The sequence below is a fragment of the Trachemys scripta genome, chromosome 8 (genome assembly GCF_013100865.1).
Source record: "Trachemys scripta elegans isolate TJP31775 chromosome 8, CAS_Tse_1.0, whole genome shotgun sequence".
NCBI lineage: Eukaryota > Metazoa > Chordata > Testudines > Emydidae > Trachemys > Trachemys scripta.
The window spans coordinates 55,914,220-55,940,246 of record NC_048305.1 but is presented as its reverse complement, the minus strand read 5'-3'; the positions used below and the strand labels follow the sequence as shown (position 1 = coordinate 55,940,246).

At 43.3% G+C, this 26,027-nt stretch overlaps 1 protein-coding gene across 1 annotated transcript in view; it reads left to right on the top strand.

Annotated features, from left to right (window-relative positions):
- Window positions 1-26,027, top strand: part of NIBAN1 (niban apoptosis regulator 1) — a 135,672-nt gene that overhangs the window by 47,915 nt on the left and 61,730 nt on the right. The window contains exons 2-5 of the mRNA XM_034779778.1: window positions 14,740-14,870; window positions 16,952-17,083; window positions 17,966-18,080; window positions 19,623-19,790. Coding sequence (XP_034635669.1) covers window positions 14,740-14,870; window positions 16,952-17,083; window positions 17,966-18,080; window positions 19,623-19,790 — 546 coding nt within the window. The remainder of the gene's footprint in view (window positions 1-14,739; window positions 14,871-16,951; window positions 17,084-17,965; window positions 18,081-19,622; window positions 19,791-26,027) is intronic.

Genomic DNA, 26,027 nt, shown 5'->3' with positions numbered 1-26,027 from the left:
CCTGGCAAATTGGATCACAGCAGCCCCCACAGTAGATTTGCCCACTCCAAATTGATTCCCGACTGACCGGTAGCTGTCTGGCGTTGCAAGCTTCCACAGGGCTATTGCCACTCGCTTCTCAACTGTGAGGGCTGCTCTCATCTTGGTATCCTGGCGTTTCAGGGCAGGGGAAAGCAAGTCACAAAGTTCCATGAAAGTGCCCTTACGCATGCGAAAGTTTCGCAGCCACTGGGAATCGTCCCATACCTGCAGCACGATGCGGTCCCACCAGTCTGTGCTTGTTTCCCGGGCCCAGAATCGGCGTTCCACGGTATCAACCTGCCCCAGTAACACCATGATTTCCACATTGCTGGGGCCTGTGCCTTGTGAGAGGTCTATGGCCATGTCAATTTCCTCATCACTCTCGTCGCTGCGCTGCAATCGCCTCCTCGCCTGGTCCGGGTTTCGCCTTGGCATGTTCTGGCTCTGCATGTACTCCAGGACAATGCGCGTGGTGTTCATAGTGCTCATAATTGCCGCGGTGATCTGAGCGGGCTCCATGATCCCAGTGCTAGCTATGGCGCCTGGTCAGAAAAAAGGCGCGAAAGTAGTATCTGATGGACCAGGAGAAGGAGGGCGGGAGGGAGGGAGGGCCGAGTGACGACATGGCGTACAGGTACAGGAACAGGGAGAAACACAAACAACTGTCACACAGAATGGTCCCCCCAAAGATTAAACTGGAAACCCTGGGCTTAGCAGGCCGTTGATTTCACGGAGGAAGGGGAAGCAAATGAACACAGAACAAATCTATTTTTTACATCTTAAGGTGGCAGCCGACGCTGCAGCATGAGTGACAGCCATACCAGTATGACGATGATGGGTACCAATCATAATATGCCATCATCTGCCAAAAGGCAAGGGGCTGCTGCTGTGTAGCAATGCAGCCCCACGTCTGCCAGCCCCACGTCCGCCAGCACCCGGCATCGCCCTCGGCCTCTTCTGGGTGCTTAGCAGACAATATTGGGCAATTGGCAGAAAATAGTATATTATGACTGGTAACCGTCATCATCGAAACAGTAGCATGTCTGCCCAGGTGGCCATGATTGACAGCCATACCAGTACGACGACGACGGGTACCAGTCATAATATACCATCGCCTGCAAGGGGCTGGTGCAATGCAGCACTACGGCTGCCAGCCCCACGGCTATCACTCATGCTACACCGTCTACCGCCAAAAGGCAGTTAGCAGCTGCTGCTGTGTAGCAATGCAGTCCCACGTCTGCCGGCACCCAGAGGACATATGGTGACGGTGAGCTCAGCTGAGCTGAGCGGGCTCCATGCTTGCCGTGGTATGTTGTCTGCACAGGTAACCCAGGTAAAAAGGCGCGAATCTATTGTCTGCCGTTGCTGTGACGAGGGGGGAGGGGCCTGACGACATGTACCCAGAACCGCCCGCGACACTGTTTTGCATCATCCGGGCATTGGGATCTCAACCCAGAATTCAAAGAAAAGGCGCGAACCGCTTCTCGGCTCGAGCTGTGGCGCAAACGTAGTATCTGACGGCCTAGGGGAAGGAGGGAGGGGGGCCGAGTGACGACATGGCGTACAGGCACAGGGAATTAAAATAAAGAACGGTGGCTGTGCATCAGGGAGAGACACAAACAACTGTCACAGACTGGTCCCCCCCAAAGATTAAACTGAAAACCCTGGGCTTAGCAGGCCGTTGATTTGACGGAGGGAGGGGGAAGCAAATGAATACAGAGAAAATCTATTTTTTACATCTTAAGACGACGGTGCAGCGTGACTGATAGCCCTCGGCATCTTTCTGGGTGCTTGGCAGCAAATACGGGGCGGTGTATGACGATGGTCTTCAGGCCTATTGTACGAGCTGCTGCTCAGGGAAGACTCTGCTAACGTGCGATGACCCGACTTGTAATAGGCCGGCTAACAGTCATAATACACCATTTACTGCCAAAAGGCAAGCCCCACGGCTGCCAGCACCCAGATCGCCGATGAAGGCTACCAGTCTACTGCACCGTCTACCGCCAAAAGGCAGTTAGCAGCTGCTGCTGTGTAGCAATGCAGTCCCACGTCTGCCGGCACCCAGAGGACATATGGTGACGGTGAGCTCAGCTGTGCTGAGCGGGCTCCATGTTGTCTGCACAGGTAACCCAGGTAACCCAGATAAAAAGGCGCGAATCTATTGTCTGCCGTTGCTGTGACGGGGGAGGGAGGGGCCTGACGACATGTACCCAGAACCGCCCGCGACACTGTTTTGCATCATCCGGGCATTGGGATCTCAACCCAGAATTCCAAGGGGCGGCAGAGACTGCGGGAACTGTGGGATAGCTGTGGGATAGCTACCCATAGTGCAATGCTCCGGAAGTCGACGCTAGCCTCGTACTGTGGACGCGGTCTGCCGACTAGAGCACCTAGAGCATTTTATTGTGTGGACATACACAATCGGCTGTATACAACCGATTTCAATAAAACCGGCTTCTATAAATTCGAACTAATTTCGTAGTGTAGACATACCCTAAGACTTGATCAAAGAACTGGCCTATCCTCTCTGTGGACTCCAGTGGAGAGTCCCCATGGTCCTTATGACTCCTGCATGAGGGAGATGGAGAAGAATGTGCCTCCAGGAATCACTCTAGGAGTTTGCTCCCAGAAGAACTCTAATCTAGGAAATATGTGAGCCAGTTTTGTGCCCCATAGATTTGGTCAATTTGGTCATATTCTGGCTTAATCTGCCACTTCAAGATCTACCTTTTAAATCACAGCCTGTTTTTGACCTTCATCCTCCTTAGAGTTAGAGAGGAGTCACTTACCCCAGCTGCAGTCTGTGCTCTCTAGTCTAGTGTTCATAGTGAAATGTGAACTGCTCAGGAAGTTATATGAAAAGGACATTAGGAACAGATTCTACCTTGATTTCTGTTCCGTGCAACCCTATTGAAACTCCCGTGATAACACGTGGGTGTAGCTCAATGTAAAATGTAGCCTATCACAAAATTATGAGTCCATTAAACAGACTCTTATGAAATATCTTCACATTGAAGTAAAATTATAGAAATCACATAGGAATAAGTTAAATGGCAAATTTAGATGGAAAATTAAGAACTTGAACAGAAACTGTCATTTTCTTTCCCTCTCCCCTGCTGAAGCAGAGGCATTAAAAGGGGGCATAAAAAAGTCAAATTTACATAAACATTCCAAACTATTTTGCTTTGCCTATGAAATCCAAAGAACAGCTTTGCTTCTGGAGGAGCACAAATTCTATGTCAAAGTCTTAAAATAAATGGCAATATTTCACCAGAAATTCTGTTTCTGCACAGGAAACAGATGACTTTCACACAATTCTAGTAGAGCACATTGGCTAATAGTCTCAAGGATTTCTTAATGTTTAGACATATGAAGAGAATGATTTGGGACCTATTTCAAATTACTCTCCCTCACGTGGATTCTACAGTGCAGTGACTGATGGGAATTACATCAGTGCAAAACCCACATTAAGATTGATTTGGGCTACAGACATTTTCTCTGATGTAACTATACTGTTGCAAATTCCTAACATGAACACGTGTTAATGCAAAACAGGGATTGCACTAGTGCGACTTGCCCTGGCAACTTACTGAGGGCGAGCCCCACTGTACACTGGTTCAACACGTCTCTACTGGGGGTTTGTACTAGTGTAGCTTCCCTGGTTTAGCTCCACCTGTGGAAACAAATCTGCATAGGGATGGCTTCAGTGAGATCAGAACTAGTCCATTTCTCTCTCTCTATTGTTCATAATAAAAGGTAAGTTAGAGTTAATTAGAGTATTACAGGAATATTCTCTTTATAAATGAAGATGATAGTTACTTTAAAACTAGGTCGTGTTTCTTATTATAACAAAAGGAAGAACTGTTTGTAGATGCGATAGGGAATGTTTAGGAAAAAGCACAGAGGCTCTCAGACTTAAATAGACACTGTTTCCAGATGACATCTTGTGTATATTACATTGCAAAATCCCCGTGGAAAATGGGAAAGCATGAGTAGACAGCTTTCAACTTTTAGTGTAGAATTTATCTCAGAGGACTGGAAGAAGGCAGACATTATGAAAGCAGCTGACAATATCCTATGAATTAACTCCTTTCACAGGTTTCCTGATTACATTAAGGAATTCACTAGATGTAACACAGGAAAATCCTAGTGATCCTAAGTACAGTTCAACTAGTGTCAGTGTTTCTTCCCTGGAGATGGTCCCTCCACATCAGGATTGGGTCATGCTGACATGACAGTCAGGGGGAACTTGTACAGCTATTGTCCATCCATGCCCCACCACCACATCTTTGCCATGCTCCAGGAGTTCAGGATGCCAGAGAACTTCCTTCGTGTGATCCGAGAGCTGTACGAGGGGTGCAGCACCACCATCCGATCGATCGAAATGGAGATCGCCGAGATCCCGATCTGGAGTGGAGTAAAGCAGGACTGTCCCCTCAGCCCCATCATCTTTAACCTCGCCATGGAGCCGTTGCTGCAAGCGATCTCCAATGGCCCAGATGGCTTCTTCCTCCACGGTGAGAGGGTGAGTGTCCTGGCTTACGCGGATGACTTGGTCTTGACCGCGGATGACCCACAGAGCCTCCAAGGTATGCTAGACGCCACCTCGAGCTGCCGACTGGATGGGGCTCCGCTTCAATGCGAAGAAGTGCGCAAGTCTGCACATTGACGGCTGCAAAAGGGACTCGGTGGAGGCGACAGGGTTCCAGATCCAGGATGAGCCCATCATCCCCCTGGCAGAGGGGCAGGCATACCAGCACCTGGGCATGCTGACTGGTTTCCGTGTCCGGCAGACACCCGAGAACACCATCCAGGAGATCCTGCAGGACGTTGCCAAGATTGACGCCTGCCTGCTGGCACCGTGGCAGAAGATAAATGCCCTGAACACCTACCTGATCCCACGCATCTCGTTCACCCTAAGGGGATCCGCTGTGGTGAAGGTGCCCTTCAACAAGGCAGACAAGATCATCCGGCAGCTGTTGAAGAAGTGGCTGTTCCTTCCCCAGAGAGCCAGCAACGAGCTGGTCTACATCGCCCACAGGCACGGCGGCGCCAACATCCCCTGCATGGGAGACCTGTGCGATGTCGTAGTGATCACCCACGCCTTCCGCCTGCTGACATCTCCCGACGCCATGGTACGGAACATCGCGGTGAATGCCCTGCGTGACGCGACAGAGAAGCGGATCGGCAGAGCCCCCTCCAGCCAAGACATTGCCAACTTCCTGAGCGGCTCCCTGGATGTGGAATTTGGATGGGACAGGCGCGACATCGCTTCACTGTGGTCCCGCACTCACAACGCCATGCGTCGCCTAGGGAAGCACATTGGCTGTGGCTGGGAGTGATGCGAGGAGCGCCAGGAGCTGGGAGTCCTGGTGCCGCAGATCAGGTCCGATGACAACACCATCGTCACCCCGAGCGCCAGGGGCTTGCTGGAGAGGACCCTGAAGGCCACCATCCACTCGCTGTACGTGGAAACCCTGAAGCGTAAACCGGACCAGGGTGAAGCCTTCTAGTTGACCAGCAAGTGGGATGCCAGCAACCACTTCCTCGCTGGATGTGGCTTCACCCGTTTCACCAACTGGCGGTTCATCTACCGTGCCTGGCTCAACTGTGTCCCGCTCAACAGAGCCTTCTGCCACGGGAACCGAGACAAGCGTTGCAGGAAGTGTGGCTACTCCAACGAGACCCTGCCCCACATCCTGTGCAGCTGCAAACCCCACTCCAGAGCCTGGCAGCTGCACCACAACGCCATCCAGAACCTCCTGGTGAAAGCCATCACACCACACCTGGGGGAGATCTCTATGAACTGCGCCCTCCCCGGTACTGACAGCCAGCTGCAACCTGACATCGTCGTCACCGACGAGGCCCAGAAAAAGATCATCCTCGTCGACGTCACGGTCTCCTTTGAGAACAGGACCACAGCGTTTCGCGAAGCCTGAGCTCGTAAGCTGGAAAAGTACACCCCCCTGGCCGACATCCTGAGAGCAAAGGGCTACGAGGTGCAGATGGACGCCCTGATCATCGGAGCCCTGGGCGCCTGGGACCCCTGCAACAAGCATGTGCTGCGGACCTGTAGGATCGGTTGATGCTACGCACGGCTCATGCAGCGCCTCATGGTCTCAGACACCATCCGATGGTCCAGGGACATCTACACCGAACACATCACCGGCCACCGACAGTACTAGGAGGCGTGAGCTGGAGTGACATCGTTCTCCCAGTACGAGAAAGGAACCAAGAGACTTCCTCCGTTGGATCATATGAACTGGAACCATAAACTCCCTGAACATTAAATCTCACCCAATGAGGGTCAATCCATCCTCATCATCATATCCACTCATTATACTCCACATCCGAACATAGCCACTTCATAAACTTCATACCTTCACATCTCAATGTCTGTACGTTGACCCATCAACCTTTTGCCCCCAACTGGGGATATTTCAGATTATGTATTCCTTATGCCACCCGATCTTAAACCAAATTTTGCACCCCTCGATAATCTGTACATTATTCCCTGATAACCAGAAACTTCTATGCTTAAACTCTGTACCGTTCACTTTTTTTTAATCATCATCTTAATAAAATGTTTAATTCTGTGGATACAGGAGTTCTTCATGTGCCCAGTGCTCTCGGCCAGGTATCTTTCACAAGCACCCGGGGCCGGCTCCAGGCACCAGCTTGCCAAGCAGGTGCTTGGGGCGGCCACTCTGGAGAGGGGCGTCACGTCCAGCTATTCGGTGGCAATTCGGCGGACAGTTCCTCACTCCCACTTGGAGCGAAGGACCTTCCACCGAATTGCCGCCGCAGATCGCGATCGCAGCTTTTTTTTTTTTTTTTTTTGCCACTTGGGGCGGCAAAAACCCTGGAGCCGGCCCTGCAAGCACCAAATTCCTTTTTAAAGCCAAGAGGGACAAATACTGATCTCATTTACACTGGTGTAAAATCAGGGCCTCTCCAGCAGTCAGATTCCCTAACTCCCAGGCACGTTCTTTAGCCAGAAGACTATCTTCATTAAAGGCATGCTTTTGTGTTGTGGCTGCACCAAGAGTTATTCATTGATAGATAAGTAGATTTTTATCATTGGTGTTAAGAATTGAGTTTTACTAATATTGAACACCAGCATGTGCACTGAGAAATAGGCGCTCTTAACTCATAGTATCAAGGGGATGGAAGTTCAGAAACCAATAAGTCTGTCCAGATTGGAATGGAACTGTTAAGGGCCTTGTGATTAATTTAAAGGTAATTAAATTGATTAATATTGTAAAGAAGTGGGAAACAATTGGTATAAATAAATGGAGACTTTTAAGGTGGGAGAAACAAGTGCTATTGAAATACTAAAGGGTTTGGTGTTGGTGTTAAGAATGAGCTAAAAGTTTTGGATTTAAATAAGACCCATACAAAGTTCAAGCCCAAACCAAAGTTTTTCTGACCTTCAAAAAAGTTTGGCTAATATTTGTTCTTTTCATGGACTTCCAAGTTATAGACAGAAATGGAAAGGTTGAAATAACTGGTTCTTGCAATATTTCTAGCTTAACTGGAAGAGACAAGTATTACCCAAAATATTGCAGCATAGCCTATTTTAATGAGATTTCTTTTCCAGTTTTGAAGACTCATGAGATTCAGGCAAGCATCCAATCTTTTGGATGTTTATCTGAACCTAGAACTAAATTCACCAGGGGCGTAGGGAGAATTTGACCCCAAATCCGAGCTCTGAAATTAGAGAAGGAAGATAGAAAACCATGGGTATAGGTAACATTAAAGCTCATCATTTGACCTCATCTGTATCACATTAGGATCCTGTGGTGCTTTCAGAGCTTAGGTATTGTTTAAAAAATGTATTCCCAATGCTAGCTGTATTGATGGCAGGCAAATACTACACAGTGTTTAACTTAAATTTTTCCTATTCCTGTTTTGTCAGTTTAGTTATCTTCTCTTAATTTTCTTTTATTGGTTATGACACTTTCATCATGGGTCACTGCTTCTTTCTCAACATTTTACAGTGATAACTTTAGTGGCACTCAGAGTATGCAGTGCTCATTGTTTCAGACATGTATTTTTGTCTGGGATTTGCGTTGTTAAAGTAAACATTTTCTCAGTTTTTTGCAGACTGAGAATCATACGAGGAACGAAGGAAGGGATTTTCAAAAGTGCCTAGGTGATTTAGGAGCTGACCTCAATGGGGGGTGCTTTAGAATATCCTACCCAAAAGCTGTAGTGTGTAAAAAAAAGCTAATGACGCTGGAGATTTCTCCAGTGAAGAGGAAGAAACTTGGTAGTATCTTTAAATCCTAAAGACCAAGTTCTGGCTCTACTTACAAAACGTGTGTGTGTGTTTGTATAGTGAGTCTCTGAATTTTTCTTTCTGTGCACGGCAAATGCAGGCAGAACTGCCAGGATGGGAGAGCAGTGGGGGCTGCTACAGCTGGTGCTGAAAGGAGCAATATGTGTTACCAAGTTCCTGTTTGCAGGTGTCCTTAGCTTCCAAGCCACCTTACAGCACCTCTAAGGAGTGCTACTAGGCATGCCAAGCTTTGATATAGCACTGCAGAGTAAAATCTGCCTGTTCTTACAGAAGTGCAACTGTGGCTGTGGGGAAAAGTTTGCCTGCATCGCTTAGCACCCCTAACACACTTTTACTCAACATGAGACAGAATTTAGCCCTAGCTATGGCAATTTATAATTTTTTAGGATATGCAAATTAGAGGGGAAACAATGGCGTGAAAGCCTTTAGGGTAGCCCAAGAGAGATTAATAAGGAAGCAATGAATTTCAGAGAACAAGCTGTGCTCTATTTAAAGTGCTGTATAACCTGTTTATCTTAATAAAAGCAAGTACATTTAATTTGTCTTGGGGAATGAGTTTCAACTATTTGAGCACATAAAGACATGCTATATACCCTAGTTCAAATTACTCACCATTTTCATAAGAGTGTCCAGCACACGATTCACACTTAATATACCCCAGACACTCGTTTTAGCAAATATCCAAAACATAACCCCAAAGGAAGACAAGGTGTACAAGATGAGGTAGGGTGCTCTGTTAAACTGTGTTCAGTTAATAAATTAAGAAATATGTAGAGTGAGTTCTCAAAGTGTCACAGTTTTGATAAAGCACCATGGAGGGGATGGGGTGTATTGGGTTTGAGGAGGAATTCTGATAACACAATCTCTACGCAAAAGAATAAATGGACACAAATCTGACACCAGGAATCATAACATTCAAAAACCAGTGGGAGAACACTTCAACCTCTCTAACCACTCCATGACAGGCTTGAAGGTGGCAATTTTGCAACAAAAAAACTTCAGAAACAGACTCCAAAGAGAGACTGCTGAACTTGAATTAATATACAAATTAGATACAATTAACTTAGGTTTAAACAGAGACTGGGAATGGTTGGGTCATTACTCTAATTGAATCTATTTCCCCATGTTAAGTATCCTCACACCTTCTATGGGTCATCTCAATTATCACTTCAAAAGTTTTTTTTTTCCTCCTGCTGATGATAGTTCATCTCAATTGATTGGCCTCTTACAGTTGGTATGGCTACTTCCACCTTTTCATGTTCTCTGTATGGATAAATATTTTCTTTCTGTGTGTTCCATTCTATGCATCAGATGAAGTGGGCTGTAGCCCACGAAAGCTTATGCTCAAATAAATTTGTTAGTCTCTAAGGTGCCACAAGTACAGCTCTACCCTGATATAACGCTGTCCTCGAGAGCCAAAAAATCTTACCGCGTTATAGGTGAAACTGCATTATAGTGAACTTGCTTTGATCCACCAGACTGAGCAGCCCTGCACCCCTGGAGCGCTGCTTTTCCACGTTATATCCGAATTCGTGTTATATCGGGTTACGTTATATCGGGGTAGAGGTGTACTCCTGTTCTTTTTGATAACACAAAGGAGAACTCTTCAGCCTCCATTCCAACTTCCTGGATTTTGATGGTTCTTATTCTCTTGTTGGATTCTGAAATCCAAACCAATTAGCTGATGATGGATGGAAAGAAAAAGAAGGGTTTGGATTAAAAAAAATTCCAAGAACCCATAATCTGCTCCACTGAGAATAACAAACTGCAGATGTAAGAAATTTAAAAGAGAGTATTTAAGAAAGAAAAGAAACCACCTTTCATTAGTTGGGAATTCTAGATCCCTCCCTGCCTCGAAGGGATCACCAGTATATGTTTCTAATACAATGGCATTTGTTCTTGTTCTTAAAGATATATTGTTGTTTGCCTTTAAGGCTTTGCAACACAAAAGAGCAATGCAGGCTTTCTTTTGTGAAGTGAATCCTGAAGACTTGTGCAACCTTAGCAGAGTTTATTCTCCATAATGTAAATCTTCAGTGAAGGAAAAACATCCATCAGTGCAGAGTATTGTCATCCAAATTGTGTAGAAAATCCCTCAACCTCCATGGCTGACTTTTGTTCTTGTTTGTAAATTCAGTTTTGATTAGTCTTCCATTGATTAGTTTTCCATATCACATTCTGTTAGGATAAACATTATTCTAGAAGAGTTAGGTTTCAAAACACATTTCATTTGTAAAGGCGGGTGTCGCAGTGTAGCCAAACAAACCAAGTGGGAAACTTGGCTCTGCTTGATATAAACAACTCCAAAAAAGAAAGAAGCACTAAATTTGGGAAAGAACTTGGGGAACTCGTTCCTTAAGTGTTCTGATAAGGCTGAGAAAACAAAGTGGTTTGATCTGTATTTATACCACAGTATCATTTCATAGGAAGGGTTACCCTTTACTTGTACTTCAATCATTTATATTTTCAGATAACACAGTCTTGTCGTGAACAAACTAAAAAAGTTCACATGAACAGTACATCAGGGGCATACTCCTACTCCCCCTGAAGCTCGTGTCAAGACTCCCATTCATTTGAGTGGTGCAGGATCAAGTTTTAATTTAGTTTGAGATTCTGAATGACACTTGAATGACACATTGTCTTCTCTTTTCTTATTATGAGGAGCTTATTCTAGCATAATGACAACATACAACAGGTGGTGCAGGAGTTGAAATAAACACAATAGAAATATGGTAATTGCTCATTGGTTAATGTTGCAGTTGATTATATCAAGCCTCATACATATCACAGACATAGAAGAAATATATGACATAATCTTCATATGATAAATGGAATTAGTCCTACATCTTTGGCTACCTCACATGCACCTGGCCTACTAATTTCTCTCTGCTTTGTATACACCAAACCTCTGAGCCACTTCAGTTACTGTTGAAAAGTTCTCCCAAACACAGCCTGTTGGAGGGAGATTTACTATTTTCTCCCCAGAGGTAGAATTTATTCCCTTACTTTCATAAGTGCTGGAACTAGGGGTGCTGGGGGTGATGCTTCACCCCCTAGCTTGAAGTGGTTTCCATCATATACAGGGTTTACAGTTTGATTCAATGGCTCTCAGCACCCCCACTATACAAATTGTTTCAGCACCCCTGCTTACTTTCCTCCCTCCCCCTGAAAAAATGACTAGTCCAAGATGCAGACTGGTGGATTTAAGGTCCAGTATCTTAGACCCTGTGTGAAAGAGCAACTTGACATTGGAAGTTTGGCATCTCAGAGAAGAAAAAAAAATAAGTTTTTAACAAGCAGGGCTTATTCCTCTATTTGTTTGTTAGGCCTCCAGTCTAGGTGGGTCAGGGCTCCCCTTTCATGCCAGTGTAACTAGGCTAAGATGGTCCAGTTTCAGGAAAAAGACTATGAAGCAGGCCCTGGGAGGCTTGTCAGTGAAAAACAGGTATGTTTCATTGACAGAGTGGGAAAAATGATGCCTGCCTGTCAATCTTCTTTTTGCAAAGCATACTGGGAAGGGGTAGAGTCTGGAGCCCTATAAAATGCAGACTCTTGACAGTCAGCACCTTCTGCTGTCCTGGAGGTCTCCTGTGTGAAAGACCTTTTTAGTTCTATATAGATGATTCTGAAAACTGTCTTACTGACCACTTTGGGGTAACTCTTTTATGTAATCTTTTGTCTGGGAGCCATTGGGGATATCCTGCAAGGTTGCTGAGTGCCCTTAACTCCCTTTGAGGTCAATGGAGCCCACAAGACTGGGCCCTTTGAGACTGTCGGACCAAAGAACACCCAGGCTCAATTTCCTAGTGAAAAGACTGTCTAACTGACAGATCTGAAAATTTAACTCAACATGGGATCTGAGAGTCCAGCTGGATCTTTCCTGCTCATATGACCATCCTCAACAATAATGATCTCACAGACTACCTCTGCGGCGTCACTCTATGCAGAGGAATTGTGCACCTGTGACGCGGTTGTTTTCAGTGGAATTGTGGAGCTGTAACTGTCTTCTGTGTGGTTGTAGAGGTATAAAATGAGAGCAGAATCGAGTCCTTCAGTTGGAATTTACTCTGCAGTGCTATTGATGCCCAAGTAGGAATGGAATCCAGCTCACGCTTAGCTGAGCTGGTTCTGCAGGGTGAACAGGAGTAAAAATTTTTTTTAAAGTCAGCAGATATGGCTCTCGGTACATGCAGGGAGAAGATATGAGTAAGAAGGTGCCATTTGTGCCATTCTCACTTTATAGAGTAGACTCACCAAAGCCTGCTTAATGGCAACTTCTTTTTCTCATAGCTTCCCCTGCTCTCCCATTAGCAGGAAGTTTTATGTGACTTGCAACTAGCTGAAAATAAAATTGCCAGAGCAGGAGTGTTTGGGGTTTTTTATGTCTTTACATGCTCTGAGAGAGAAAGAACTACCTTAATTTCTTGATTCTTGCATAGAACCTAACTGGATCTAGGCATATAGGACAGAATTACTTCCAGTTACTCTGGAAAGCCTTTCAGATGGGCTTCTGAGTCTAGAGAGCTGCTGGCCCACAAATACATGAAGGATTAGAAAGGAAGTCAAGGTGGGCTCACTGGATAATGGCTGCTAAATTCAAGTCAGCTCTCAATACCAAGCGTCATGTTATAATAACAAAACATCGTTGTGGATAGGATTTTCAGAAGTGCTATGCCCTAGTTTAATTACACTTTCATTGCTGTGGAACTACCATTGACTTCAGTGGGAGCAGACCAGACCATAGTGTTGAACACTTTTGCAAGTTCCACCCACCTTGCAGCAGCAGTTTGCCCTGAGCCCCCAGCAGAGTTGTTCTGTCTCATTTGCAGAAGGAAATAAAGTACTCACAAGTGCTAAAATATTAAATCTCACACTTTTAAATGTCAAAATGTCCTAACTCTGTCTCTGGAAAATACAGAGATTTTTTTTTCACCCAATTTATATTTAAAAAAAATCTTGAATTATTTTAAACATCAAAATTAAGTGAAAAAATTCTGGGGAATGCATTCATTTTTAAAAACTTTGTTCCCAACTAGAGTAAGACTAAAATAGAGGCTGGTGGATGAAGTTTTGTATGGTTATACATTTCCAGTAACAACATATATGTCAAAACCTTTAGAGTACATCCAATCTGCTATGGACTTGTGGCCAGTTCTATAAAATGCGGAGCTGGTAGGAAAAATTCCTATTAAAGTTTTTTTATGTCAGAATTTGCCAATTTGTCAAAATTGAAACCTTTTTGCGGAGATGGTTTGATTTTGAAAAAGTTCTGAGCTGGAACTCTGCCAGCCAACCCACCTGCTGGACTGTTTTTGAAGTCAGGGACCCCAGAGCTCCTAGGGTCTGTGGTTCTGGGGCAGTCTGCCATGTGAATTACCCCAGAACCAGGGTTCTATTTCCTTTCATGGAGAAGCTTGAAATTATTGGATTTTGTTCCAAATTGGAGCTAAACCAAAATTTCAAAATATCAAAATCCTCCACGAAAGGGAGTTAGTTACCTTTCTTCACCCAGCTCAAATAAATATCTTTGTAACTGAGCCTTCATAGTATCTCTAAAGAGGCATTGTTGTCTAGCATGCAGACTGAGAGACAGGAGTGCTAGGTTCCCAGTTCTTCAACTGCCCACTGAGTCACCTTGGGCAAATCATCTAACTTCTGTTTTAGTCTCCTTGACTATGAAGTAGGATAATCTTATTTTCTTCCCTCACAGGAATGTTGAATTTTCATTTATTATTTGTAAAGAGCTTTGAGATTCTCATATAGGAGATTATAGAAGTACAACGTAGCAGTATTAGTGCTGATGATATCTGGAGTCCAAAAGTAACTGAAATCTGTTAAAAAAAACATTTCCCCATAGAGTGTGTCTGTGTCGTGTTTATGAGAAAAGACCACAATGGCTAAACCTAGAAAGTGTCCTTTTTAAAGAGATTGGAGAAAGGTTTCTGAGCCAGCAATACAATCTGTGACATGTGACAAAGCTGGCTAATTTGCATGAACATCCCCCAGTATCTCGTAAATATCTTTTTTTTGGCTTGAAACCCTTATCTTCCTGCTAAGGTACATCGGCTGTTCTGAGACACTATGTCATGAGAATGGTAAGATAGCATCTTATAGGGAAATACATTTTAGTAAGTTTTAAGAAAAAGATTAGGTAGCTATAGTGTATGAATAAGAACACCATTTGCAGTAGATTGTGTAAAATAACAATTTGAGGCACAAATGGCTCACCAACTGGAATCAAGAAGAAACTTCCATTGTGTTTACAGTATCACACAATTGAGTACATTATAGGTTTCTGGCTTGCTCTGAAGCAGTGAGCATTGGCTGCTGTTAGACAATATGTTGATATGGTTTGTACTGCTATTCCTAAAATGAATATAAATTAAATGTAATTATTCTCATATGTTCTGTTTCAGGGAAAACCCAGGCTGTAATCAAAAACTTCAGCCCACACTACCAACGCCAGTATGCTGTTGCTTTTTGTAAGCACATACAAAATGAACTGGAACAGCACCGAAACTTCCAGTCTCAATTCCTGAAAACCAAGGTAAGAGGAAATCTTGGAGGAATCCTAGGTTCTATGATGTTGCTTGATAGCTCTGCCCTGCTAGCACAGAAACAGCCAGACCTTATTAGCATAACTATCTTAAATATACACAACATGCACTCAGAAACTCAAGATTACATCTGTAACCAAAAGAGGCAGAATTTCAGAAGTGCTGAACACCTGCAACTCCAGTTAAAGTCAGTGAGAACAGCAGATACTCAGGACCTCTGAAAATCAGGGCCAAAGTATCCTAACTGTGACATATATATAAGAAATAAATAGTGTATTTCCATTTTCCTTACTTATATTTTTGCTATCTTTTTAATGGCCTATAAATTTGGAAACAAAACATCTTGAGTGCATCTCTTTTACAGTTAAACTCATGTATGTTTAAAGCTATGATGTGTGCATGATTGGATAGATCTGTAACAAACTTGCAAGTGCAGATGCAGTTAGCCTCCCAGCCAGAACTGTTTTCTTTTTGCACATGGTAAAAATGTTAAAGATGTGTATAAGTGTGATTTCAATTGCTATGTTTGAGGCCTTTTGAAAATTTGGCTCTGTTTTGTGGTTTAGACATGAAGTAACTTGTATTACCTTTTTGGGGAAGAGAATATTTTGGAATAAGAAAAATACTGATATGAAACATACGTTTCAACAGGGATCAGATTTGGTGTGGAGGGGAGGAATAGTGGGGCTCTGATCACTTGCAAAGTTTTGTAGGTATCTCAGGATAAAGTCGATACGCAATGGTTAAGGCTGCGAGTCTGTCACGGAAGTCACGGATTCCATGTCTTTCTGTGATCTCCATGACTTCTGCTGCTGGCAGGTGTGACTGACCCCAAGGCCAGACGCACTCCTCCCCACCCCCCATAACAATGGCGCTCCCAGGCTGCCCCCCGCCAGCAGCATCGGTGGCAGTCCTGGGCCGGTGGGGCAGTCCCCTGCCAGCAGTGGAGGTCCCATGCTGCCCCCCCCCCTAGCACCAGCGGGTACCCCGGAGTCTCTCCCCCAGCACCAGCGGGCGCTCCGGAGGCCCCCCCCCAGCACCAACAGGCATCCCGGAGGCCCCTCCCAGCACCAGCAGGTGCCCCAGAGCCCCCCCTCCAGAGCCGCAGCTGTGCCCTTGGAGTTCCACAGAACACCAAAAATTTAGTCAGGGGTATAGTATAAGTCATGGCCAGGTCACGGGGCTGTGAATTTTTGTTTATTGCCTGTGACTTGCTCATGACAAAATCTGAGCCTTAATTATGGTGGACGTTTCTGTGAGAGAGTTAGCCAAATCTGTAAACCATGCCTGCAGGATTCCATAGGAAAGGCCAACACTTGTCAAACTAATTCATGGAATAATCTAAAGAAGCATGTATGTACGGTTTTGATAAGGGAAGGAAATTCAGAGACGTTGACCATAATTGAGAGATAGGTGCTAACCTAAACATTTCACTAGAATTGGCCTGAAATCACAAGTCCTCGCCTGGAGAGGTGTGAAACCTCATAGTTTATACTGTTTATGTGGGTTGGCTAAGCAAAGAACCAGCACTCAAACACAAGCATTGCCCTTCGAAAAGATATATATGTAATAGGGACAGCAAAGCCAAAAAAAGTATAAATGAAAGAAACGTGAAATATTTTATGCCCATAGAATTGATTCTTTCAATCATAAAGTTAGTCTCCAAAATAAAATAGTCTTTTAACACGTAATGGAGAAGCACCTGGGAACAATGGGCCAGCTCTGCTGCAGAACTGACATCTAAAACAAAAGATTATTAATGAACTGGCTAATATTACCACCATGAAAACTGAAAGGTTAATAAGAACTCCTCTGCCACAGAAATCTAGAAATAAGTTTGGAGAGAATTAGGCCCACTAGCGCCCAACCCTCTGAAGCCATATGAATTCAATCACCTGGGTTGCATCTACTTGATTCAAACAGATGATCCTTACTCTGAATTTCAAGAGAAGGCCCAAAGAGCTCCCAAATGGTCCTTGCTAATATGCCCTCTAGAAAATGTAGAAGGAAAACCTTCAGAATAGCCAGTATTTGTGCAAAATGCTTTCAAATCTGATCACTTTCTTTTTAGCCCCCTGTGGAATCTGGGATGATCTTGTATGAAGCAGAGTTGTTGCATTTTGCTGAAGATCTGAAGAAATGGAAGGAGAGATATATTGTGATCAGAAACGACTATGCAGTGCAAAGCTTTGAGAGCAAAGAGGTAAAGCTTGTCTAGGGTGACCAGATGTCCCAATTTTATAGGGACTGTCCCGATATTCGGGCTTTGTCTTATATAGTGTTACCCCCCCATCCTCTGTCCCAATTTTTCACACTTGCTATCTGGTCACTCTAAGCTTCACTCTCGCATGTTACTGCTTCCGTGTGGAGTTGGTAACATATGACTGGGTCTGTTGCACCTCATTCTTTCTGTTAGATTTAAAAAAATTACTGAACTCAATATTCCCAAACTTGTCGATAATCTGAATAGGAGTGGATTCTAGGCTAATGCGGATGCTGTTTTATGGTGAATGGATCAAATTCTGTGCTCAGATAAGCAGGTGCAACATCCATTAAGCACTTTTCATCTATCAAACATTTTGCAAGTATTTACAATTAATCTTCACAACACTTCTGTCTTCCCCATATATATCCATCTATCAACATTTCTAAGGGGTCTATCACTGTAGTACCTAACCAGTGTTTCTGGAACTGGAATTTAACTAGCAATTTTTCTGTTGATTCCCATATACCACCATGCAGCTTTCTGTTTAGCCGGAATGTTGGCCCTGCAATAGTGCCAATGTCCAAACTAGTTTTAGCCATCAAACTAAGTAGATATAGCTTGAAAGTTGCACAATACCAGATAAGCAGTACCAGAGGGCCATTTTTGTACACATTTTGCTGACCTTTTTACACTTAAACATTATTCAGATTTGATGCTTTCAGGAAATAGATCTGAATTTAGACCACCAAAACTGCTGTCTTTAGGGAGGATCTATGTACTAGTTCCATGTAAATGAATTGGGGACATGTTATAGGCGGAGACTACCACTTTTAAAATTTTTATTTTGATTCTCTCTCTCTCATGTCCCTCCTCCCCCAGGCTTACCAGAAGGGAGTCAGCCCTAAATATCGTATTCTTCCTGCAGGAGGCAAAGTACTGACCTCAGAAGAAGATTACAATTTGCTGTCTGATAAGCATTTTCCAGACCCAGTTGGTAAGCACTGTCAAAAACTGAAATGCCCAATCTCAACCACTTTTTCCACAGCCTTTTTTTAGATCTCGAGGCTATGTTTTAAGCAGTGTAACAGAAGATGAATGCTCCATGTTTTCCATTATCGAAACATAATTCCAGAAGACCACATACTACATGCTATTAATTAATGAATAAGTACTGGATACTTGTTGTCATGCTGTCACTACAAAATAGTTTTGTGAACTGTACAAAGCAAAACCACAAGCAGACTAGAAAACACCACTTCTGTATTTTACTTATCCCATCCTTGGATGTCAATTGTCTCCCTTTAAAGGCACTTCATTGGGTGTCCCACACACAAATAGAAGGGAAGTTGTTAATTGTAGATAATAGCTCCACATTACTTTGTATAGCTTATACACCACAATGATTTTTCCTCCCATGAAGAGGAAGAAAGCTCTAAATCTAAGGGGCCAGATGTGGATTTGGAACAGCTAAGGAGGGGGATAAGGAACACAGGTGTCTTTCCATTGCCTTTCTGACCTCTAAGTCTTTTCAGTGCTGCTCTAACTTGTGATTGTTGGCCCAGGATTGCCAGGGACAGCATGCGTCAGTCATGCCCTGTCATGGTCCTGGAACACCTGCTAATACAAATAAATAATAATAGTAATCATACACCAGCTTTAGGGCATCTGGGGACTCTCCTGTACAACGACTTCCTAGCTGTCTTTTTCTGGCAGCTCTGTCCCCTTTGTGCCAGCCAAAGATCTGGCTTTGTGAGTTTAACATTTTTACTCCAAGCAAAGTCTCTAAAGAGACCGTTAATGGAATTGCCCGTTGCACACTGCAAAGCATAGATACAATGACTTTTATTCTACTTAACTATAAATGGAGTTCTACAATATCTGTGTGTGGTCCAGATAGAAACATAAACTGATGTTTTAAGGGACTTTGGACCTTCTTTGATCTTTCCAAGAGCACAGAATTGCACAGAGCTTTCCGAAGACAGTGCATCGGGGCTTAAATGGAAGGAAAACTGGGGGTGAGGAAATGCACACTCTTTCTTTTTGCTTAAATATAATTTGCTCCATACATTATACAGAGGAGACAGTAGGGAAAGAAATGAAAATTCCCCATGCTTAATTTTTTTTACCATGAAAGCCCTGCTGCCTAGCCTTTATAATCCATCAAAACTTATGATTCTCCAAGGTGCTTAAACTTTGCCCATCTGAGGGCTCTATCTAACTTGAATACAAACATGTGCCCCTGTAACATGGAAGTACCATCTGCAGAGATTGCAGGTCCCAAGCATGCAATGCTGCAACATGATCTGAATGATCATTTGCTTGGATCAAGATGGACCATTTCATCCTGAGACCTATACTTTTCCTAGGCCAGACCTCCATGATAAAGAAGAAATGTTGTTTGAGAACCTTAATGGATTTATTTTTCCTATAGCTTTAATCACAAGGTAAAAATGTTTGTTAAGCTGGCTAGAAAAGCCCAGAAACTTGTTTTAAACCAGATATTTCTATTTATGTATGTATTTATTTATTTATTTAGCTTCTAATGAGAAGGAAAATGCCCAGGCATTTGTTCTCCTGCCAAAAGAGTTTCCAGTTTACCTGTGGCAGCCCTACCTCAGACACAGTTACTACTGTTTCGAGGATCCAGAAGCTCAGAAACAATTTAGTGCAGTGCTGAATGACTGTGTCAGACACTTAAACCAAGGTAAGTACAACAATGGCTTCTTCTTGTGCACCCATTACTTGTGGTTAAGCCTGATTAGCCTGCTGTAAGATCCATCTTGTGGAAAAATAAAATATTATGGGAGTCCCATTCTGTCTCAGAGGTACTTCCCTGTAAGTGCCTTGAGTAAAATCTGTATTAATATAGATAATTTTCTTTCAGTGCTACAGCTAAATCTGGTTAAAGTTAAGCTATATTTTAACAAGTGTGAGCACATTACATTTTAGTAAGATTCAAGCAGTTATTCAACATGGCTTTTAAAAGTTGTAGTGTGCCTGGATGCAAAACATGTTAGCCTCTTTGAAATGGTGTTCCAGTCCCTCATGGGAATTTAAAACCTGTACCATAAAGTAAAATCATCCAAAGAGTTTATTGGACTTCTGCTATATTATGTATACATGGTTTACCGGACCATCTATGATGTATCCTGGCCACAAGATGAGAATCTGATGCATGCTATTTAACACTATCAAATTTTTGGTCAAATGTTATAGAAATCATATGTTAGAGATCACATTGAGATCATGATGGTGCATCAATGGTGATGTTAGAATTTGTTTTCTTTGGGGGATGTTCACCCCTCTACTGATAGCAGCACAAGGGCTATGCACCAAGTAAGGCCTCCCGGTAGAACCTGAGTGGTGCATTCACTCTGATTTTTCTCAATATTTGGGACTAAAAGGCTGTTTTAAAACTATGAGTTCACTATGAGCATAATTAGTGGGAGTATTTTTTTACATTGACTTCAGTGGGAGCAGAATCAGTATCTGCATAAAAAGAAATCATTTAAAATCTTCGAGACAGCTGGGCTGAGGTGGGTATCCAAAGGGAGTGAGTGCCACAGCCAAAGGATTACTGTATCAAATGCTTGTTTACTTGTTGTTCTAGCTTGTGAAGATAAAACCCCTGGAAGATGGCTGGGGCCAAATCACACATAATTGTCAGAGCAAGACTTAATGAATAATGATCAAATATAGCCAGATCCCTCACTGTCCAAAAACTAAACTGGATTACCTTAAAACATAGTAACTTCTCTCTTAAAATAAAGCGACCTCTCTATAGGCAGCCACTGAAGAGAATATAAGGTCCACAGATGTCTATAGTGCCTTTATTGCATCATGCCTGAAAGTTCTCTCTTGAAAGTTGTGCGTGCTTTGCAATTTCAACAAAAGTAAAATGTTGGCTGGTTTACAGTGAGGTGTCAGTTGAGGATACTTCTTAAAGGCTTGCCAAAAAGATGAAGAAGTCCTGACCTCACCAGTTTCATAAGGAGTTCTTAGAGCCGCTAATGGTTTTCATGGGCAGTATTAAGAGGTTACAATATAGTCACTACTGAAAAATTTCAGCATTTAACAGCTTCCATATAGTGCTATTGAAGACCTCAGTATTTCTATATATTTAAGATTAGAAATAGCTGCAGTATATCAGCTACCGTTGTTTGGTAATGGTAAATGTCTGAATTCTAGTGGTGAATGTATGTGAAGTTTCCACTGCATAAACATTGGCTGAAGGTACAATATTATTGATTTATTTTTTCTCCAGGAACCTTTCTGAAAATACTAGGATATTGCATGTTCATGATCCAAAATACTGCAGCTTACAGGAACAATTACGCACTGGGTTTTTTGGGGGGCCATTAGTGCACAATACTGCAGATATTTTCTCATAAGAAACACTTCCAACCTCCAGAGGCTGTCTTTCCCTCTCCGAATGAGTTTTGACCATTAGTATCTAAAGAAATGACCAAGGGACAAAAGTGTTCATTTAACAGCAAAAGACAGCTTCATTCCTGTCTTCATTCAGGGCTCAGTCCCACTTCTCACTTACTGAGATGCATATTGCAATATGTGTCTAACTGATTTTTTAAGATATGCAACTGTTTGCACCCATGAACTCAATGGTGGTCATAGGCAGTCACATAATCCCATGAACACCTGGGGGCTCTATGCCTCACCAGTAAACAGATGTCATGGACTCTCTCAAGGTCCTGCAGCCTTCCTCTAGGGACTAGGCATGGGTGGTCAGATCTAATGGTCAGAGTCAGGAGCATGGAACCAGAGCTGGGGTCAGACCCAGGTGCCAATCCAAGGGTCAGAGATGGAGACAGAGTCAGGTACCAAGCCAGGGTCAGAGCTGAAGTCAGCATCCAGTGTAGGTTATAAGATCAGGGACCGGGAGCAAGGCAGGAAAGCAGGAACCAGGAACAGACCAGGTCTGGGATTAGGAGGGCAGGAATGGACAGGAACAGGCTGGGAGTCAGGCAAGTAAGCAGGGTCCATAGCACCAGCTAGTCAGGGATTCACCTAGTTGCTCAGACAACTTCCTGTGCCTCTTTCAGGTTTTAAGTAGTGCATCTCAGCCAATCAATGGGGCTGGATTTCTCCCCCAATCAGAAGCTTTGTGGGTGGGGCCTTTTGTGAGCTAGCGCTTTGGTAGCCCCCTTTTTCCACTGGCTCAGGTGAGCTGCTGGGTGGCAGCCCCAGTCTGACCATTGTCTGGGGATCTGGGGGTCAGGCCTGTGATCCCTCATACCTCCTTTCTGTTCCTTCCTTGCTCGTTTGCAAGCTAGTACCAAATTTAGTAAGACACCAGCAGGAGATTTTTCTCTGTTCTCTGCTTACCTTGTACAAATCTGGGTAAGCTGCACTTTTCTACACAGGTGTAGCTATATTAGAGGCTAAAAGCCTAATGTAGACACGACCTCAGTCACAAGAAGCATAAAGATTTACCAAATTAGGGCTGGATTTATATGTGAAAGGCCTCTATTTAGGAGGAACACATATGCACTTAGCACTTTCAAGTATCTTGAAACTATAAAGTTTCAACAAATATTCCACATATAGCTGCCATCTGAAGCCAATTTCCCACAGCATTCTTACAGGGAAAGTTTCCCCTTGTGGTTTATAATTCTGATTTGTCTGCTCTTTTAGCTGTGATCATACAGTACAAAAGTGCTCCAAACTAAAAAGCAATACTTTGGTTCTACAGCAAGTTACAGAATTCACAATAGGGATAGAGTCATGTTTTCCTGGCACTGTGAAAATCTTCTGTGACTTGGATCGTTTGTAAGTTTTTTGATTTTGTTTTCCTTCTTATTGGACAAGTATTAACAGACTTGACAGGGCTTTTGGCAGCCTCCATTCTTAACTGAAGCTCACCATGTGCTCTAGGGAACAATTCTGCACTGGCAGATGATGGGAGTAGGTGACCTAATAGGTCTTTTCCATCTTAATGTGTGTGATTCAGTGTTTTACTATATTTCACACATTTCAGCTGTTGCTGATATATGTGCCTGTTCCAAGATTTCTTGTTCGCCGCTTTCCTGAAGTCAGGCTTTTATCTGATACAAGATTTTTAATGAACACTAGGTTTTTATACCAAGGCACATTACATCTGGTATATTCCCACTCAAGAAACTTATTTGCTAAAGGGAAATCAGAATAAAACATATCCTTATTCCAGTAGAAGAGCCCGCACATTAAAAGCTAAGGAAATTGTAAGCTAACGTTACATAATTCTTATAATCTTACATTCAGTTGCTTGTGAACACATCATTAACAGAAAATGTCGCACTGACCAGCACCCAAAGAACTGTAACTCTTCCCTTGGAGAAAACATTCTTAACAGTTATTTGAGGGAGTTAATATTGGTTTATATGCTTTCTCTCATAACTGTGTGAAATGCATTCATTTTATTCATGTCAAAGTTGTATAAAGTCTATGCTTTTGCTCAATCATATGCAATCATACGCAACCAGACATTTTAACAATTCATGACTGAACAAATGGCCTATAAATAATGTTGTCCACTGATTAAAATAAATCCATATGCCCATAACTAGACAAACACCATGAGACACAAAGCAACTGTATGAACATATCCCAATTCTAATCACCATGCAGGGCATAAAAGTGCTCTTCAGATGAAAACTGCAACTGTCAGTGTTGTAACAAACTATTACACTTAGTATACAGAACAAATACATGCACAATACCAGTTATACACGCATTAGTTTGTAATTCACATTTTCAATTCAATCAATCACTTCTGATTAATAGAAGTTATATTTCTTAATATTGTGTGTGCCTTTTAAATATTGCACAGAGAAGTACAGGGATTTGGTGCTGGTCAGGGAAGAGATTTTTGTTTGTTTGATGTATATGAGAACTGAGTATTAAAGCTGGTGTCAGGATTGCATATGTAACTTTTACCTTGTGAGTTCCTTTGGTTTTAAATGTTTAGACTATTAGGGCTTGTCTACACTTAATACACTGCAGCAGAGCAACTCCTCTGCAACAGTTGTGCTGCTGTAGCGCATCAGTGAAGATGCTACCAACACTGATTGGAGAGGTTATCCTGGTGGCATAAGTACTCCACCTCCCTGAGAGGTGGTAAACTAGGTCAATGGGAGAATTGTCTACACAGAGGTTAGGTCTGTTTAATTGCATCAATCAGGGATGTGCATTTTTCATACTCCTGAGCGATGTAGTTATACTGACCGAATTTCCTAGCATAGACCAGGCCTTAGTGATGTGTGTAATAGTATGTCTTGTTGTTGAATTGCCTGTAACAACCGTAACGATACGTGAACAAAGCTTTTGTATGTCAATTTCCTAGATTGAAATAGAAAAGAAACACAAGGAGTCATGAAAGTTATATATGCAGTCAACAATGACTAAGGCTAAGATTTTATCCTGGACATTTTTAGTAAAAGTCGCTGACAGGTCATGGGCAATAATGAAAAATTCACGGAGAAACCTGGGCAGCTGTGAGTGGACTGGGAGCTCCAGGGTCCTCCTTGCTGGTGGCTCCGAACTCTGGGGGTTCCCCCTGCCGCCACGGAGGCCAGGAGCTCTGGGGGTCCCTCCTGCCACCTGGGGAGGTGGAGAGCTGCGGGGATTCCCCCCTGCCTCCCACGGTGGTGGGGAGCGTTGGGGTCCCCCCTTAGCTGCAGGGGTCCCCCCTGCCGCCCACAGTGGCCAGGAGATGCGGGAGGTCCATCTGCCACCAGCAGCAGGGGACCCTACAGCTCCCAGCCGGGGCTGGCTGAAGTCATTGAGGTCTTTGGAAGTCACAGAATCCCTGACTTCTGTGACCTCTGTGACTAAATCGCAGCGTTAACAATGACTCACTCAAAGTACTGGACATTAGAATATCTTTTACTAAGATAAGAAGCATTAGTCAAGGCACCATTCTCTCCAAATCTTCTCAAAAAAGTGCTAGGTAGCTTTAACTTTTGCCAGGAGAGTTGCTAGAAAACGGCACCAGGTATCTAGATGCAATGTGTTATCTGAAATTGCCATGCTATTTTCCTGGAAAATGCCACTGGAAGTTCTAACTGAGTTTATAATGCTGTTTTATAGCTGAAAATTCAGTAGTTTGTTTTCTGAAATATTTGTTTTCTTCCAAGAGACAAAGTTAATTCCTTCATGCACGCTGATTGTTTCTTGTAGAGTGTGGAGCTGCAGTGAGTCAGCATGTCATCTTGACAAGGGAGTGCTGCTGAATTTTCCTTTTTCTAAACTGTTTTAACTGTTTCAGCTTTGTTTCATTTTTTTTTGGTCAGAACTCATAGAGGCCAAGGAATAATTACAGTGGGATTTACTGATCACTGTTTCTAGATATGAATCAACTCTCTTCCAGAAACCAATTCCTATTGGTGCTGGTGTGTTTGCCCTTTATTCATGCTGATCAGTGGGGCTTTCGGGTTATAAGGATCAAGCCTGCTGTACACTAGGAAATTAGGTCGGTATAACTACGTTGCTCAGGGGTGTGGAAAATCCACGCCCGTGAGCAACACAGTTAAACTGACCTAACCCCTGATATAGACAGCACTAGGCTGGCTGGAGAATTCTCCCATCAACCTAGCTACAGCCTCTCAAGGATGTGGAGTACCTACACCAATGGGAGAACTTCTCCCATCGGCATAGGTAGCATCTTCACTGAAGTGCTACAGCAGCACAGCTGCAGCGGTGCAGCATTTTAAGTGTAGACAAGCCCTCAGATTTGAAGTAATCTGATTTTCTTCATTATCAGTAGTTTGGTTACAAATTTTGCACCTTTTCTGAGTCCAATTCAGCTGCAGTTAAAGAATATTTAAAAATTTTGGGAGTGACTGAGCCAGTCAGAACCAGCCATAGTACCAAAAAAACCCCCACTTGCAGAACTTGCTGTATGCTTTGATTTTTTGAAGCAGTCTCCTTTGGCAAATTCACTGTT